The sequence below is a fragment of the Aegilops tauschii genome, chromosome 7, assembly GCF_002575655.3.
Source record: "Aegilops tauschii subsp. strangulata cultivar AL8/78 chromosome 7, Aet v6.0, whole genome shotgun sequence".
Classification (NCBI taxonomy): domain Eukaryota; kingdom Viridiplantae; phylum Streptophyta; class Magnoliopsida; order Poales; family Poaceae; genus Aegilops; species Aegilops tauschii.
This window is the reverse complement of record NC_053041.3, coordinates 392,919,261-392,934,774: the sequence shown is the minus strand read 5'-3', so window position 1 is coordinate 392,934,774 and position 15,514 is coordinate 392,919,261. Positions and strand designations below refer to the sequence as shown.

General features: G+C 49.6%; 1 protein-coding gene across 1 annotated transcript; it reads left to right on the top strand.

The window, feature by feature from the left end:
• Positions 1–944: 944 nt before the first annotated feature.
• On the top strand, positions 945–1,787 carry LOC109766374 (mavicyanin). Its single transcript, XM_020325144.3, has 2 exons — positions 945–1,237; positions 1,326–1,787. Exons 1-2 carry the CDS (start codon positions 976–978, stop codon positions 1,643–1,645), a joined length of 582 nt encoding a protein of 193 aa, XP_020180733.1. The 5' UTR covers positions 945–975; the 3' UTR covers positions 1,646–1,787.
• Positions 1,788–15,514: the final 13,727 nt, after the last annotated feature.

Genomic DNA, 15,514 nt, shown 5'->3' with positions numbered 1-15,514 from the left:
AGAAGGAGATCAGAGGAGGGAGACGATGAGGAACCAGAGAGGAGAGAGAAACGCTAGCCAGCCAAGCCAGGCCGAAGCCTTCCGATCCAAACCGAGTCACTCGTTGCGGTCTCCACGCGCATTTGTAGTCGTTCTGCTTCCCGTTGCTTGTGCAGGCCCAAGGCCCAAGAACAGCCCAATGTCCAGTCCAGGTAATAGAATAGAGGAGGTCGCTGACACATAGTTGATTTTTCCTCTCGATGAGAATTATAGTAAATCTGATATAAATAGCACAATAGAATGAAAATTCTCAGGCATGCTTTCATGTTGATACGAGTCTTTACCTATGCATGATTATATCTTAAGGCGAAGCTTGCTACATGCTGAGGTAACATACTTCCATGTTAAAAGAATAACTTAGTGAAGGCTAGATATTAGTGTAAAAAACACTCTTATATTATGAGACGGAGGGAGTAAAAATTTCTAAATTTGACTCTAGATCCATCTAGCTTTTTTTTTTAATGGGATCGACCTCTCTAGCTAGTCAGTGCCAGTTGTGAAAAGCAGAAATGCATGCCGTACATACCAACCTACACCTGCAGTGTTTCTCCGAAAGGAGAGCATCTGCAGTGCAGCTGGTTTGAAGTTAGAACACCCACGCTCACATTTTCTCGCTAGCACTTAATGCAATCGATATGATCTGATTCGATGCCCATCCCAGAGCATTAGCGACCGTCGATTTCTTCATCGTACGGCAGTCATAAACCCGTCGCTAGCCCACTTAATTAATCTCCCTGATCCTCTTGTTACGCTAGCTAGCTAGTTGCGTGCACGGGCCACTGTCCATGGATAGCTAGATATGAACATGACATGACCCAGCAACAACCACACGCGACATTGTACGTAATTGCAATTAACTGCTCGCTCGATCTAGCTAATCCAACTGATTGCATGGATTTATATATCACCTAAGCTAAGCTGGTAGCTAGCCATTGCATGGTACAAGTCTTTTCTGCCTCTCCCCGTTTTCTTCAGCTTGCCTCTTCCAGGTTCCAGCTGCGATCGGCAGAGATGGAGATCCGGCGGCGGCAGGCACTGGCGATGGCCCTGGCGGCGGTGCTGGCCGCAGTGGCTGTTGCTCAGGTGGCCACCGCTGCGACGAGCTACACGGTGGGGGCGCCGGACGGGCTGTGGGACATGCACACGGACTATGCCGAGTGGGTCGCCGCCAGGACGTTCCACCCCGGCGACAACATCAGTGAGCTAGCCGCACTAACAAACAGTACTAGACCCCACAGTATTGACAGTTAACTATTACATCTTCTCCTATGCGCGCTGTGCTGCAGCGTTCACGTACTCGAGGGAGCTGCACGACGTGGTGGAGGTGGGCAAGGCCGGCTACGACGCCTGCTCCAGCGCCAACAACGTCTCCGCCTTCCGCTCCGGCAACGACGTCGTCGCCCTCACCGCCGTCGGCACGCGTTACTTCCTCTGCGGCCTCACCGGCCACTGCGTCAGCGGAATGAAGATCAGGATCGACGTGGTCGCCGCGTCCACCGGTCCCGTAGCGGCGCCGCCCACTACGTCTGCCGGGGGTAACGTCGTCGCAGGCCTTGGCGCGCTCGTGGTGACGCAGGCTCTCCTGGGCAGCATCAGCGTCTGGTGAAGTGTGTACGTACGTCCGTAGTATGCTTTTGGTATCGCTTTTTTTTTGGTGCTTTTGGTATCGCTGCTTGTGATTGATATTTCAGTTTTTCTTTCCGGTGGATCGCGTGTTCGGATTAAAGCATATACGTTTTAACCTGGTATCTGGAACTTTCCCACCAGACACTTGTACTGGCTTGACTTCTGCATTCGAATGGACACAACCAAATTAAATTGCAATGTGCAACAAAGGAGGAAAACCAGCACGAGAGCTAGCCTGAAAGCAAGACAACGCAGTTCGGTGAACAGGAACATTTCACCAGCATCGCCGTCGGCAACCCGCAAATTTCCTCCCACATCCGTCCACGGACGGATGACCAGTCTACAAACACTGATGCAGGAAGACGCCATCAAACCATAACCGCATATATTTTAACAACAGTTTAAAACCAACTAGATGAAATTCGTTCAAACTTGGCCGGATTTCATATAAACACGCCCGGATGTCATATAAACATAATTACATTTACATCAACTAAGTGTTGCTAGTCCGGCTCCACAAGTATAATTAATACCTAATCTAAATAGTCGCCGGCACCCGCTCCTCGTGTCCGGCCATGAGCCCGAGAACTGAAGCTTCGCCTTCTCTAGTTCCGCCTCGGTGCTCTCTAGCTCCACCTCAGGAGACCCGAGAAATGAAGCTATTCATCTCCACGTCGCTGCCAAGCGACTAATCGGCCGCCGATGCTGAGCCCACCAAGCTTGGCGTCGACGGAAGGGGAGGAGCAGTGGCGAGCGGCGGCGACCTACCGTGCACTACTCTTCCTCGCTGCCGGCGGTGCCCGCAGATGTGTCGGCTTCGTGGTCGCCGCGGCGGGGCACGACCTCGGTGATTTTCTCCTCCTCGTTGTCGGTCTCGCCGAACACCACCTCGCCTGCGTTGTCGCACTCCTTGTAGGCGGCCGCCACCTCCACCACCCGTTGGCGGTACAGCCAGCGGGCGAGGCGGATCTCGCGGGCGGAGCGGTAGTACTCGAGCAGCGCCTACTGCTCCGCCCGGTCCGTGTCCGTCGCGACCGCCCTGCCGGCGGCGAGTTGCTCCTGGAGGAGGTGGTGGTTGTAGGCGGCATCTGCCTGTGCCTCCCGGAACTGCTCCTCCTGCTCAGCACGGGCATCGCCGATGGTCATGGTGCAATGCACCGACGAGCGAAGGAGGAGAAGGGTGGCGCCGATTCATCGCCGGCAGCGTCCTCCATTGGAATGTCGTCGTCCTCCGGCTGCTTGCCGGCCAGCCAGCCGACAGCAATGGCGGCCATCTCCTTCTTCTGGTCCGATGCCAGCCCGTCCCAGAGAGCTTTGGCGAGGGAGGAATCCATGGTTGGAGTGGTGCAGAGAGGGATCGGAGGCGGATGGTTGCGGCTATGGCCGGGGCAGCTGTTCATATAGCAATGGGGGCAGAGGGATGGACTGGTGGCGTTGGAGGAGACGCATCGGCAAGCGCGTGCCATCAATGTGGGCGGCAGACGAATGGACGGGTGGTCGTCGTGTTGTCTGAACGCGCAGCAGTCGCCTACACCGAGAAGCGGCGCGGGTGGCGTTCTCTCGGCCAGCATGCTGCTTCAATGCCGGCGCCAGTGAGTGGTCGTGTCCGCTCTGTCCGGGCATGAATGCTGGCGCTGACATGCTGGAGCGGCGCTGACGGAAAGTGTGCAGGATGGAGGAGGAGTTTTGGTTGGATCAGGGCGGTCAGAAGCGGGTGTGGAATCGGTCCGGAGTCCAGCAAAGGCCCCGACGTCTGTCTCCGGTTTGCGGGAGAAAGTATGTCCGGACCGCGCCACGGACCAATACAAGTCTGTGTTGGATGGTTTTTGTGATCCGGACACAGAAAAGTTTGCGGGTCGATGTTGGAGATGCACTAACCGATAAGATCAGGCTGATTTTTTTTTTAACGCGAGGATGAGACTAATTCTGAGTAGTACTTGTGCTGACAAAAGTATGACAGATACAATTAGCTCGTTCTGGTTGCAACAAATCCATGTGTTTGACCTTGTACCAGTACGCTCATCAATGGGCCTTATCGACCAACAGATTCGAATCGACCATCCAACGACCAGCCCATGATAGCCAACTTCAAGTCCATCACATCAAATCATGGTCAACTTTGTTTGTAATTTTTTTTTTTTGATCCTGCAAAAATGCTTATTTGTTATTAGAAGAGTCATGTCAAGCATCGCTTTATTAACTCATAATTTAGCATCAAGCGCCCTTTATTGAAGAAACAAATTAAGAAAAAAACTTTATCTGTGTTAGAAGAGTCATGCCAAGTATCGACCTTATCCTTTTATTGTTGCATTTGCCTAGACGGCGACGACACGCGGACCTCATCCTTTTATGGTTCGATGCATAGTGTCCTTCAAACATCGGCCAGCCAGCATCGTCCGTGTAGGAGCGCTCTTATCATAGCGGAACTACTCTTTGGCCGACACTCGATGCATGATTTGCGGCAAAAACGACAAATTTAACCTGTGAATGAAAAGAATTCACAAAATAAATTGTGGACGAAAAAATTTCATCCAGCTAACTCTTTTATGTAGCGCCCGACAATAAAACACCACACTGTACTGTGTAGCGTCTGACTGACAGGTGTTACACACCTGACTAACGTCATACTTTAGACTGTTTAAAAATTGCTAAGTCAATGTGCAACGCCTGAAAGCTAGACGCTACACTATACGGTGTAGCGCCTAGCTTATAGGCCCTGCACTAGTGTCGCGCTTAAGTCAGTGCAGTGTGGGACCCGACGCGCTAGTATAGCAGAATTTGCCGCGAAACACCAGTGGCAGGCGGATCTCCTGAGTTTGACTAGCATTTGTTGACTGCCCCGCCATGTGCCGTCACTGTGTTTGGGCTAGTTATCCTGATGATGTTGCAGCGCATGTGCTCCCCTGAAAAGTGCGTGCGTTTAAGGACGCCTTGATGATAGTTTAGCTCTGACCATGTGCCATTTGTTGATAGTATACGTGTTGGCTTAATAATACTACAAGGCAACATAGAGCGCCATGTCCAACTCCAATCGATCAATTGCAGCATCTGAGTCGAGTGTGCAACGCCTAAAAGCTAGGCGCTACGCTGTATGCAGCGCCTAGGTGCTAAGTGTTACATTGTATAGCGTAGCGTCTAGCTTTTAGCCGTTGTACACTAACTTAGCAATTTTTAAGCAGTCTGGAGTACGATGTTGGTCAAGTGTGTAGCGCCTGTCAATTAGGCACTACACTAGGGCCTAGATGTCGGACGCTACACAAAAGGATCGGTTGAATGAAAAAAATTCGACAGCAGTTTATTTTGTGAATTCTTTTCGTCCATGGGTTAAATTTGTCGTTTTTGCTACGATTTGCAGACAACGCTTGATCGGGCGGCTGTGCAACACTTACTCCTACCGATGCATGGTTCGATGCATAGTGTCGTTCAAACATCGGCCAGTCAGCATCATCCGTGTAGCAGCGCTCTTATCATGGCGGAACTACTCTTTGGCCGACACTCGATGCACGATTTGCAGACAACGCTTGATCGTGCGGTTGTGCAACACTTACTCCTACCGATGCATGGTTCGATGCATAGTGTCGTTCAAACATCGGCCAGCCAGTGTCGTCCGTGTAGCAGCGCTCTTATCATGGCTTCTGCTACAGTTCTGCTGCTTGGCTCTATGGTAATGTTGATTGGAACATGCTTGACAAGCTGAGATGGTACTGTAAATTCTTACTTCATTTGAATACAAAATCAGGTACTTCCTCTGTTTAAAAATATAATATGTTATAAAGAAAATTACGAGTCGGATGTATATAGTCATATTTTTAATCTGTTAGTTCACTCATTTCAATCTATACGTAGATCGTATTAAAATATCCTAAACATCTTAGCCTTGTGAACGAAGGGAGTAGTATATTGTTCATGCACAATATTTCGTGTTCAAACAAGTATAAAAGACAACAAAAACCCTACACTTACGAAACCATTACGAAACGTCCTATTAACCTCTCCATCACCTAAATTCAGTTAGGTGGGCCCAACCTCCTGATTTTCACCCAGCCAAAGAAAACCACTTAAGCATCTATGTTAATCCTTTACAATAACTCATGTAATTGTTGCATTCCTCAAAAGGCAATGACATCTTACAAACCACGACAATTCTACTTATTGCTTGGTGAAATAATATGCACTCGAAGGGGCCTAATTGTACGACACTCATAGAGCAGCAGCAAGGTTTACGTGGGCACTATGTATAAGATAGCTCACGAACATGGGAAATGTTTTTTTCCAAACGGATGGCTATATAAAATTTTAGTAGTAACTGAAAAAGGTTGCCTTGCAAACCGAAGCCCCTGCGCACCCCCATCCACCCTAACCTGCCGCCATGTCCCTTCCATCATGCCGGCAGCAGAGGTCCCTGCAGGTGAACCTCATGCTGGCATCATGGATTACCAAGTAGATTCAAAGAGTGGATTTGTGCTCTCCTTTCTTCAGCATCATCGAGAGTGCTCCTCAATGGGGTCGCCACAGACCCATTCAAACACAATCGAGGTCTTCGGCAAGGGGACCTGCTGTCCCCGTTGTTGTTCATGCTTTCCATTGACCATCTACATCACATCCTCAACAAGGCTACTGCCGAAGGCCTCCTACATCCCATCCATGGTCGTATAGCAACCATTCGTGCTTTGCACTGTGCTCACGATGCGGCTATCTTCATGGCTCCGGTCAAAGAAGACATTCAATTCTTGTGTGCCATGCTAAAATCTTTTGGCGAGGTCACAGAGTCTTGTGGCGCACATCCAATGTGACAACATTGACCTCGACAACGTCCTTCAATCCTTCCCCGCAGCCCGGACCACATTTCTGATGAGAAATTTGGGGCTGCCACTTCGGTCAGGTCACTAGGCTTAAGAGAAACCATTTGCAGTACCTCAAAGACAAGATTGTGGGGAAGCTTGCACCTTGGCATGGAAAGCACGTGGCCACTCCGGGGCGCATCGTTCTGGTCAAGTCTGTGCTCACGGTGATTGTCACCTACCATCTCACGCCGCTTGACTTGCCACTTGAAGTGAAGAAAATTGACACTATCTGGCATGTGTATCTTTCTGCTGGTTGCGACAAGGTCTTGGGTGACAAGTGCTAGGTAAACTGGGAGACGATATGGAAGACCAACACTATGGCGGCTTGGGTATTCTCAACCTCGAGAAATTTTCTTCAGCTCTGCCTCTGTTGGCTTTGGTATGAATGGGCCAACCCCCTGAGGAAGTGCCATGGCCTAGGGTGGTCGTGCACTCCTAAGGACCGTGATTTGTTTGTTGTTGCCACAAGAGTGATGGGTGGGGACGAAAAAATGGCCAAATTTTGGGAATCCCTGTGGTTGGAGGGGCTTAGACTGATGGATATTGTGCCCAAGATTTTTGAGCTGTCCCGCAAGAAGTCTTGTTCGGTGAGAAAGGTGTTGACGGACAACAACTGATTACGAAAATCAATATTCAGCAGGGCATCTCTCCCGCCCACATCCAGGAAGTGTCTATCCTTTGGGAAAGGCTCGCCGACATCACCCTCACTGATGGGGTTTGAGATTCAACTACTTGGAAGGTCTGTTGATGGCATGTACTTTGCGTCCATGGCTTACAAGGCACAATTTGAGGACCTCCCGTCTCAACCATGCCAACAACCATTTGGAAGGGTTGCCCTCCCTCTCCCCCCTGGAGTGCAAGTTCTTCCCTTGGTTGGTCTTAGAAAATAGAATTTGGACAGCTGGCAGACTACACCATCGGGAATGGCCAAACTACGTGTGACGCCCCCGATTCAATCGTTCACTAATCATGCACGCAAATGTGTACGATCAAGATCAGGGACTCACGGGAAGATATCACAACACAACTCTACAACATAAATAAGTCATACAAGCATCATAATACAAGCCAGGGGCCTCGAGGGCTCGAATACAGGTGCTCGATCATAGACGAGTCAGCGGAAGCAACAATATCTGAGTACAGACATAAGTTAAACAAGTTTGCCTTAAGAAGGCTAGCACAAACTGGATACAGATCGAAAGAGGCGCAGGCCTCCTGCCTGGGATCCTCCTAACTACTCCTGGTCGTCGTCAGTGGGTTGCACGTAGTAGTAGGCACCTCCGGGGTAGTAGGAGTCGTCGTCGACGGTGGCGTCTGGCTTCTAGGCTCCAGCATCTGGTTGCGACAACCAGGTAGAAGGGAAAGGGGGAAAAGAGGGAGAAAAGCAACCGTGAGTACTCATCCAAAGTACTCGCAAGCAAGGAGCTACACTACATATGCATGGGTATATGTGTAAAGGGCCATATCGGTGGACTGAACTGCAGAATGCCTGAATAAGAGGGGGATAGCTAATCATGTCGAAGACTATGCTTCTGGCCACCTCCATCTTGCAGCATGTAGAAGAGAGTAGATGGTAAGTTCACCAAGTAGCATCGCATAGCATAATCCTACCCGGCGATCCCCTCCTCGTCGCCCTGTTAGAGAGCGATCACCGGGTTATATCTGGCACTTGGAAGGGTGTGTTTTATTAAGTATCCAGTTCTAGTTGTCATAAGGTCAAGGTACAACTCCGGGTCGTCCTTTTACCGAGGGACACGGCTATTCAAATAGATAAACTTCCCTGCAGGAGTGCACCACATAACCCAACACGCTCGATCCCATTTGGCCGGACACACTTTCCTGGGTCATGCCCGGCCTCGGGAGATCAACACGTCGCAGCCCCAGCTAGGCTCAACAGAGAGGTCAGCACGCCGGTCTAAATCCTATGCGCGCAGGGGTCTGGGCCCATCGCCCATTGCACACATGCACGTTGCGAGGGCGGCCGGAAGCAGACCTAGCCTAGCAGGCGTTCCAGTCCAATCCGGCGCGCGCCGCTCCATCGCTGACGTCAAAAAGAGCTTCGGCTGATACCACGACGTCGAGTGCCCATAACTGTTCCCGCGTAGTTGGTTAGTGCGTATAGACCAAATGGCCAGACTCAGATCAAATACCAAGATCTCGTTAAGCGTGTTAAGTATCCGCGAACGCCGACCAGGGCCAGGCCCACCTCTCTCCTAGGTGGTCTCAACCTGCCCTGTCACTCCGCCATAAAGTAACAGTCGGGAGCCGTCAGGAACCCAGACCCACCTCTACCGGGATGGAGCCACCTGTCCTTTCAGCCCCCTCATCAAAATCACTTGCGGGTACTCAACGAGCCGACCCGACTTTAGTCACCACATGTGTCATGTATATAAAGTATATAGTATATACCCGTGATCACCTCCCGAAGTGATCACGGCCCAGTAGTATAGCATGGCAGATGGACAAGAGTGTAGGGCCACTGAGGGAACACTAGCATCCTATACTAAGCAGTAGGATAGCAGGTAAGGGTAACAACTGTAGCAACAATGACAGGCTATGCAGCAGAATAGGATTAACCGAAAGCAGTAACATGCTACACTCTTCTAATGCAAGCAGTATAGAGAAGAGTAGGCGACATCTGGTGATCAAGGGGGGGCTTGCCTGGTTGTTCTGGCAAGTAGGAGGGGTTGTCTTCGATGTAGTCGAACACACGAACATCGGCAGCGGTCTCGAAGTCTACCGGAAAGAAGTAACGGAGGGGGAACACAATAAATAACAGAGCAATCAAATGTAACACAAAGCAAGACGCGGCGATACGTTGTGCTAGGGGTGACCTAACGTAGGGATAGGTGATACCGGCGAAAGGGGAAACATCCGGGAAAGTATCCCCGGTGTTTCGCGATTTCGGACAGATGAACCGGAGGTGAAATGTTGCAGGTTCGCTATGCTAGGGACGCGTGGCTGGCGAACAGGCTGCGTATTCGGATTCGTCTCGTCGTTCTGAGCAACTTTCATGTACAAAGTATTTTCATCCGAGTTACGGATTATTTTATATGATTTTTATAAGTTTAAATGATTTTCTAAATTTCCAGGATTTATTTTAATTCGAAAATAAAAGAGAAATTGCTAAATGTACCCAGCCCTGTGTACACAGCAGTTTACACAGGGGCTGACATGTGGGCCTGGGGGACCCAGTTGACCAGTCAATGTTTGACTGGTCAACAGGGGGTGGGGCCCCGTGTCATTGACAGATTAGGCTAAACAGGGTTTAATTAAGTTAACTAGTGATTAGGTTATTCTAATTATGATTAATTAAGTTAATTAATTCTTTAATTAATTAATTAATATTTTTATTATTGTTATTATATTTTTAATTCTTTTTTTATAAAAATGTTCTGGGCAGTGGGCCCCGTTTGGCAGTGACCCAGAGGCCTATGCGGCTTTGGTCCAGCGGGCGCCTGGAGCGGGCGCTGGGCACCCGCCCAGGCCGACAGGGAGGGAACGGTGCAGGGCGCCGGTGGCCACAGCGACGAGCGACAACAGCGGCACAGGGGGCCAAGGTTGCGCGTAGGCGGGCCGCGGCAAGGTATCGGTGACGCAGGCTGGGCGCAGTCACGGTCGCGGTGACCGAGCCCACTGGCCGGAGGCCGGACGGCGCGTATGGCGGCCTACGGCGGTGAATCGTGGAGGGGGAGAGGGGGAGTAGCCACGGGAGCTCACCCCGGAGTTGTTGGCGTGCTCAGACGCGTCGGGGGCGACCAGAGGGTGCAGATCGAGCGGCGACCCAGGCGCGTGGTCGGAGGGGATGGATCGAGGGCGACGGCTCCGGAGCGCTCCGGCTTGACCTGGTTCACGCCGACGGCGTAGACGAGGTGGGGTGGCGCCTGGACTTGAGGGGGCGACGGGGCTTGTTGGCCCCCGGCGAGGAGGAGACGAGGAGGCGACACCGGAGATGGGCGGTGACGACGTCGGGGGCGCCAGAGGCGCAACCCAGATCCGGTCGGGGAGGTGGAGGCGTCGAGGAGTCGGCGAGGTGCGACGGGGTCGGGGTCGGTGATGGAGAGGACCGCGGCGGCGGCGTCCGGCGATGGTTCGCAGGGGGGTCGAGCACGGGGGAGGTCGAGGCAGAGACGAGGAAGATGACGGCGACGGCGGGGGGGCTCCGGGCAGCGAGATGACGGCGACGACAGCGGCGCTGCGTCGGGCGGCTTCGAGTCTTCGCCCCGATCTCGATCCAGATCGGGGTAGCGAGTGGGGAACGTGGGCTAGGGTTCGGTGGGGGTGGGAGGTTAAGCAGGGGGCAGCGGGGGTGGGTCGGCCGGCTGGTTGGTTAGCTGGGCCGGTTGGCCCAGCGGGGGGTGTCTTTTATTTTATTTTCTTAGCTTTGTTTTTATTTACTTTTTTTATTTATTATTTTCTGTTCTATTTTGGTTACACCTATTACAGTTTTTATAAAATACAAAACAAACTCCTAAAGTATCGTTATAATATAGGCCACTAGCTTGTTCATGTTTGGTGTAGTAATAATTACTTGATACATTAATATTATTTAAAAGGTATTTAAATATATATTTTTAGCCACAATTTTCTTTACTTTAGTGCATCTAAATACTTTATAAAGGTGTGGTCTCTCCACCAACATGGTCTATGGATTATTTGACACATTAGGAACAATTTAGTTTTGACTTTTGAAAACTTTTACTGTTTGACTTTATTTTAAATTTGAATCAGTTTCGAACTAACGCAAGACTAGCAATAGTAATCAAGGTGACGCGGCATCATTAGCAGAGGGCTACTGTAGCTTAATTATCCGAGCGTCACAATTCTCCTCCACTACAAGAAATCTCGTCCCGAGATTTAAGAGGGGAAGGGATTTGGTTACAAAATTCTAACGAGCGTTCTCGATCTTGGCTGCCCTTTCGAAGAGGTTGATCCCTTTCGTTGATGTCTTCATTTCTCTGTTTCAAGTCACCATGATCCAGTCGTCATCCTTTCTTCGGGATCTCCATCGTCCTACGAAGGCGACCAAGGGGGAAAACTCCGGAAGAACGCATATCCACAAAGTTGGGCATCTGACGGTGAACTCAATGGGAAATACAAAAGGTACCCCACGAGTTGTATTTCAGTGAATTCGTTGAGTGCAATATACGATGGTACCAAAGTTTCAAACGAGTAGGCAATCATTCGATGACTAGGCAGAAGCTAGAATGGGGGTTTGAACAACGAGAATAACAATGTGTTTGATTCTAGGATGAATAATGGTATAGCATTCAGCTCGTGAATCACATACGAAGCCAGGTGCAAAGGATACATTAGAATCCGGGTTATAAAGAAGAGTCAGGTTTCGACCCAGTGGACCTGTGGGTTATGGACCCACCACGTGGGTTAAAAGTAGAGGGAGCGGTGACATCTTGCATGGTCATGATAGCAAGGCAGGTCAGAGGGTAGCCTGTCGATTATGTCGGCAACAACGTCGGTACCAAGGGCGAGGGACGAAGAGAACCATTTTCCTGCTCGTTGAACGAGGCGGACCAATAGGCAAAGTTCTCGTCCATCGGTGGCTACCAGAATGTCATCAAAAATGGTAACAGGGTCTTGCTGACAGAATTGTACACCGAGGTGTTTGCACAAGCAGGGAATAAATACTGCTTAGATCATAATGATCACCAGAAACGTTAAGCCAACCAATGGAAAGGAAAATATTGATGGGGAACGTAGCAGAAATTCAAAATTTTCTACGCATCACCAAGATCAATCTATGGAGTTTACTAGCAACGAGAGGGAAGGAGTGCATCTACATACCCTTGTAGATCGCGAGCGGAAGCGTTCAAGAGAACGGGGTTGATGGAGTCGTACTCGTCGTGATCCAAATCACCGATGATCCTAGCACCGAACGGACGGCACCTCCGCGTTCAACACACGTACGGAGCAGCGACGTCTCCTCCTTCTTGATCCAGCAAGGGGGGAGGAGAGGTTGATGGAGATCCAGCAGCACGACGGCGAGGTGGTGGAAGTAGCGGGATTCCAACAGGGCTTCGCCAAGCGCTGCGGGAGGAGGGAGATGTGTCACGGGAGGGAGAGGGAGGCGCCAGGGCTTAGGTATTGCTGCCCTCCCTTCCCCCCACTATATATAGGGCCAAGGGAGAGGGGGGCGCAGCCTTGGCCCTTCCTCCAAGGAAGGGTGCGGCCAGGGAGGAGTCCATCCTCCCCAAGGCACCTCGGAGGTGCCTTCCCCCTTTAGGACTCTCCCTTTCCCTTATCTCTTGGCGCATGGGCCTCTTGGGGCTGGTGCCCTTGGCCCATATAGGCCAAGGCGCACACCCCTACAGCCCATGTGGCCCCCGGGGCTGGTGGACCCCCGGACCCCTTTCGGCACTCTCGGTACAATACCGATAATGCGCGAAACTTTTCCGGCGACCAAAATAAGACTTCCCATATATAAATCTTTACCTTCGGACCATTCCGGAACTCCTCGTGACGTCCGGGATCTCATCCGGGACTCCGAAAAACTTTCGGGTTACCGCATACTAATATCTCTATAACCCTAGCGTCACCGAACCTTAAGTGTGTAGACCCTACGGGTTCGGGAACCATGCAGACATGACCGAGACGTTCTCCGGCCAATAACCAACAGCGGGATCTGGATACCCATGTTGGCTCCCACATGTTCCACGATGATCTCATCGGATGAACCACGATGTCGGGGATTCAATCAATCCCGTATACAATTCCCTTTGTCAATCGGTATGTTACTTGCCCGAGATTCGATCGTCGGTATCCCGATACCTTGTTCAATCTCGTTACCGGCAAGTCTCTTTACTCGTTCCGTAACACATCATCCCGTGATCAACTCCTTGGTCACATTGTGCACATTATGATGATGTCCTACCGAGTGGGCCTAGAGATACCTCTCCGTTTACACGGAGTGACAAATCCCAGTCTCGATTCGTGCCAACCCAACAGACACTTTCGGAGATACCTGTAGTGCACCTTTATAGCCACCCAGTTACGTTGTGACGTTTGGTACACCCAAAGCATTCCTACGGTATCCGGGAGTTGCACAATCTCATGGTCTAAGGAAATGATACTTGACATTAGAAAAGCTCTTAGCAAACGAACTACACGATCTTGTGCTAGGCTTAGGATTGGGTCTTGTCCATCACATCATTCTCCTAATGATGTGATCCCGTTATCAACGACATCCAATGTCCATGGTCAGGAAACCGTAACCATCTATTGATCAACGAGCTAGTCAACTAGAGGCTTACTAGGGACATGGTGTTGTCTATGTATCCACACATGTATCTGAGTTTCCTATCAATACAATTCTAGCATGGATAATAAACGATTATCATGAACAAGGAAATATAACAATAACCAATTTATTATTGCCTCTAGGGCATATTTCCAACAGTCTCCCACTTGCACTAGAGTCAATAATCCAGTTCACATCACCATGTGATTAACACTCACAGGTCACATCACCATGTAACCAACATCCAAAGAGTTTACTAGAGTCAACAATCTAGTTCACATCACTATGTGATTAACACTCAATGAGTTCTGGTTTGATCATGTTATGCTTGTGGAAGAGGTTATTAGTCAACGGGTCTGAACCTTTCAGATCCGTGTGTGCTTTACGTATATCTATGTCATCTTGTGGATGCCACCACGCGCTACTTGGAGCCATTTCAAATAACTGCTCTACTATACGAATCCGGTTTACTACTCAGAGTCATCCGGATTAGTGTCAAAGTTCGCATCGACGTAACCCTTTACGACGAACTCCTTTTCATCTCCATAATCGAGAAAATTCCTTAGTCCACTAGATACTAAGGATAAGTTCGACCGCCGTTATGTGATCCATTCCCGGATCACTATTGTACCCCTTAACCAACTCATGGCAAGGCACACTTCATGTGCGGTACACAGCATAGCATACTGTAGAGCCTACGTCTAAAGCATAGGGGACGACCTTCGTTCTTTCTCTCTCTTCTGCTGTGGTCAGGTCTTGAGTCTTACTCAATACTCACACCTTGTAACACAGCCAAGAACTCCTTCTTTGCTGATCTATTTTGAACTCTTTCAAAATCATGTCAAGGTGTGCGTTCTTTGAAAGTATCATCAGGCGTCTTGATCTATCTCTATAGATCTTGATGCCCAATATGTAAGCAGCTTTATCGAGGTCTTCCTTTGAAAAACTCCTTTCAAACAACCCTTTATGCTTTCCAGAAATTTTACATCATTTCGGATCAACAATATGTCATTCACATATACTTATCAGAAATGTTGTAGCGCTCCCACTCACTTTATTGTAAATACAAGTTTCTAACAAACTTTGCATAAACCCAAAAACTTTGATCACTCCATCAAAGCGTATATTCTGACTCCGAGATGCTTGCTCTAGTCCATGGAAGGATCGCTGGAGCTAGCATACCTTTTAGCATCCTTAGGACAAAACCTTTCTGATTGTATCACATACAACCTTTCCTTACGAAAACTGGTAAGGAAACTTGTTTTGACATCCATCTGCCAGATTTCATAAATGCAGCTAATGCTAACATGATTCCGACGGACTTAAGCATCGCTACGGATGAGAAAATCTCATCGTAGTCAACTCCTTGAACTTGTGAAAATTCTCTTTGCCACAAGTCGAGCTTCATAGACGGTAACATTACCGTCCATGTCCGTCTTCTTCTTAAAGATCCATTTATCTCAATGGCTTGCCGATCATCGGGCAAGTTCACCAAAGTCCATGCTTTGTTCTGATACATGGATCCTATCTCGGATTTCATGGCTTCTAACCATTTGCCGGAATATGGGCCCACCATCGCTTCTCCATAGCTCGTAGGTTCAGTATTGTCTAACAACATGATAACTAAGACAGGATTACCATACCACTCAGGAGTAGTACATATCCTTGTCGACCTACGAGGTTTGGTAGTGACTTGATCCGAAGTTTCATGATCACTATCATAAGCTTCCACTTCAATTGGTGTAGGTAC

Bases quoted from the DNA above. Each gene is read 5' to 3' on its own strand.
- LOC109766374 (XM_020325144.3), top strand. From the start codon at position 976: ATGGTACAAGTCTTTTCTGCCTCTCCCCGTTTTCTTCAGCTTGCCTCT. The intron at 1,238-1,325 runs GTGAGCTAGCCG...GCTGTGCTGCAG, and splicing joins CCACCCCGGCGACAACATCA to CGTTCACGTACTCGAGGGAG.